Here is a 3,490-nt window from a genome sequence, read left to right as displayed (position 1 = left end):
CAATTGCGTCACTAGGCGGGTGTTACTACCGTATACTTAATTTGAAAACATATATATTTAATGAACACGTTTTAAATACACATTACAACCAATATTTCAACTTACGTTTGTTTATTCTAAGGCAATTTAGATAAACAAGTCCTGTTATATGAAAAAGTGTTTTCGTACAGTTGAAAACTACATCAATTGATTACTATGGAATTCCATCGACAAACATATGGAACCAAATACTATATTGTAAAGTATTTATACATAATATTTTGTTAACGTTATCAAGTTATAATATATACGCGTATATATAATCTTTTACGTTCGTTTAATGGTTCGTGAATCATTGAAATTTGGTCGAGGTTAAATGAATGTATGAACATAGTTTAAAATCCTTGATATTTGATTTAACAAACTTTGCTTATCGTGTCGGAATAATATAAAGTTTAAATTTGATCGGAAATTCCCGGGTCGTCACATATTTGACGCGACTAAAGCAAAAGTTGAAATTATTTGACGCGACTAAAGCAAAAGTTGAAATTATTTGACGCGACTAAAGCAAAAATCTGAAATTATGACAACTATATAAGGAACACTTATGCTGAATAGTTTTCATAACATTCATACCTTATATTGGTTTATAAGCATATAAGGAAAAAATATGTCAAGTGTTTCAGATTTTTCCACCGATCAGGTATAATATTTCATATAATGTCAACTTAAATCGTATTTTGTTATTAGATTCAAACTAAGTAACTTCTCAATTTCAGGTGTTTAATAATCGTGAAGAATTAAATGAATGGGTGAAAAAGATGGCACGTTTGCATAGTCAAGTTATAATCACCAAAAGATCAAAAACACAAAATGGTTACTTGGTCAAAATTGTATTTATGTGTGAGCGTGGCGGAGTGTACGAAAGTAAATCAACACCGAAAAAAGTACACCAAGTAAAAAAATAGACTGTAAATTTGAGATGGTAGCGAATTTTAAAAAAAAATGGTCTTTGGTCATTAAAGATGAAAAATTCGGTACATAATCATGAACGTATAATGTATATGGAAGGTCATGCTTATGCAACGCGATTGACTAATGATGAGCTTCGTTTAGTTGATGATATGGCAGGTAATTATGTAAAGCCTAGTGAAATACTTGCGACACTGAAGAAAAGGAATCCTGAAAATGTTTCTTCAAACATGACGGTGTATAATTTTCAGATGTTCTGACATACCTTCATGATGTATGGTTAAACAAATATGCTCACATGTTCGTATCAGTGGCGACTGATAAATCACTCAACTTTGAAAATTCAACCACTAATAGGGTTGAGAGTCAGCATGCAAAGGTGAAATCATATTTGGGTTCCTCGCAATCAAAATTGGATAGATTTGTGCCGATTATTGATAACGTCGTAAAGTCGCAAGTTCATATAATCAAAGAAAGCTTTGAGCGAAGCAGAATTTTTCGGTGGAAAAAATATGACCATCCAAGTTTCCAACTATTATGGAATTTGGTTTCCCTTGAGGCTATAAAAAAAATCTATGTTGAACTTGGTCGTCTCAACAGGCTTGAAGTAACAAGTGGGAATTGTGGCTGTCAGTTGAGGTCGTGTTTTGGGCTACCGTGTGAGCACGAACTTGCAAGTTATTTAAATGCAGGTATGTGTATTCCACTAGAGTCGATTGATAGTTTCTGGAAAATACTTTCTTTTCCTTCTTGCATATCAACGCACGATGAAAATTTTCATTTTGACCTTGATTTGGACATGCTATTTCATATTCAAGAACCTGTTGTTCATACTAATACGCGTGGGCGTCCAAGTTTGAAGATGCAAAAGCAAAAGGCATTACTGGATCATGAACCCGCTAGGCATAGTTCTTACGCACAAGATAGGTTTAATAAATCGGAACCTACCATACATAGTTCTTATGCACAAGACAGGTTCGATAGACCGGAACCTGGCAGACATAGTTCTTACGCACAAGACTGGTTCGATAGACCGGAACCTGCCAAACAAAGTTCTTATGCACAAGATTGGTTCGATAAACCAGAATGGAACCAAGAACCCGTCAGAGATAGTTCTTACGTACACCCGTCAATTTTCTCTGATCCGTTATTGAATGAAATTCCAGTTATGTTTCGACCCTACGTAACGAACATACACAATGTACGCGGTGACGGGAATTGCGGATTCAGATCAGTAGCTTCATCTCTTGGTCGCCATGAAAATTGTTGGTCGCAAATTAGAAGTGAGTTGCTAGAAGAAATAAGAATGCATCATGCAACATATGTTAATATTTTTGGTGAAGTTGAATTGAAACAAATTTATAATATAATTGATCTTCCACTAAATACTCCTGCAACTTCACATTATTGGATGATTTTGCCGCTAATGGGTTTCTTAATTGCTTCAAGGTACAATGTGGTTTTGTTGTTCTTGAGCAATGAACAAGATACGACATGTTTACCGCTTTGGTCCAGTCCACCCGTGGTACAACCACATTCTGTGTGTGTAATTGCTCGCGTACATGGTAATCACTTTGTAAAAGTCGATTTGGTAGGAGATTATCCGGTACCTCCAACTCATCCACAATGGAATTACTATAAAAATGACGCAGAATGGGAACGTCTTTATAAAAATCAACAAGATAGGTATCATCAACTTAGACGTTCCAATTTTAAATCTCCGTCTTTTGTAGCTCTTTCCGATTCCGATTAAAAAACTAATGTAATATTGTTTTATATTTAAGTAGAGTTGTCTATTTGTTACAATTTAATTAATATTTTAACAAAGAAATAAAGATAATATAAATGAAATATCTATAACTTAAAAAAAAAAAAAATGAAAAATAGTTAAATACGGTATATATAGTCCATTCTCCATTTACTTTTACAATAATAATAAATAAAAAAAGAAGTTGAAAACGACTTGTGAAATGAAAGCTTGAATTTGACTAGGTGCAGGAAGGGGAGTATACCCACACTTGGCCATAAAAATAATGAATTTTAATGATTCTAACCTATAAAATTACTGTATAAATTTTAAAAAAATATGAGGTACTACACATATTTTGTGGTTTTTTTTTTTTTAAAATTCATTTTACAAAATTAGTACTACTATTCTAGAATTGCCCTTGTATATGGGTTACTATGTTCATCAAATACATATTTAGTATGAGGGTACAATATTTAGTTTGACACGGTTTAAATCAAATACCGAAACGAAACAATATCGGAAAAATAAAATTGAATTTGAAAAATGGTTTTCGGATTGAGCAAAATCGAAACCGAATTTGAATTCAACATTATAAGCACTTCCACTTTTTATTTTTATAATTCTTCTTTCACATTTTTTACAACTTTTTTGTTCATTTCTATTAAATTTTTTTTTTCTATTTATTTCTCCACATACTTTTATCAATTAACAAAAGTATCCAAGTTATCTGGCTTTTAGTTAGTTTAATTATTGAAGATTAATTTATGGGGATTTAGTCTATAGAAGTGG

At 32.3% G+C, this 3,490-nt stretch overlaps 1 protein-coding gene across 1 annotated transcript; it reads left to right on the top strand.

Moving 5' to 3' along the window:
- Positions 1 to 649: 649 nt before the first annotated feature.
- On the top strand, positions 650 to 2,704 carry LOC139850084 (uncharacterized). Its single transcript, XM_071839679.1, has 4 exons — positions 650 to 682; positions 759 to 906; positions 1,051 to 1,110; positions 1,203 to 2,704. The coding sequence occupies exons 1-4, from the start codon at positions 650 to 652 to the stop codon at positions 2,702 to 2,704; spliced, it is 1,743 nt and encodes a 580-aa protein (XP_071695780.1).
- The last annotated feature ends 786 nt before the right edge of the window (positions 2,705 to 3,490 follow it).

Source organism: Rutidosis leptorrhynchoides, chromosome 1, assembly GCF_046630445.1.
Source record: "Rutidosis leptorrhynchoides isolate AG116_Rl617_1_P2 chromosome 1, CSIRO_AGI_Rlap_v1, whole genome shotgun sequence".
Classification (NCBI taxonomy): domain Eukaryota; kingdom Viridiplantae; phylum Streptophyta; class Magnoliopsida; order Asterales; family Asteraceae; genus Rutidosis; species Rutidosis leptorrhynchoides.
The sequence above is the reverse complement of the archived record's forward strand: the minus strand, read 5'-3'. Positions and strand labels throughout refer to the sequence as shown.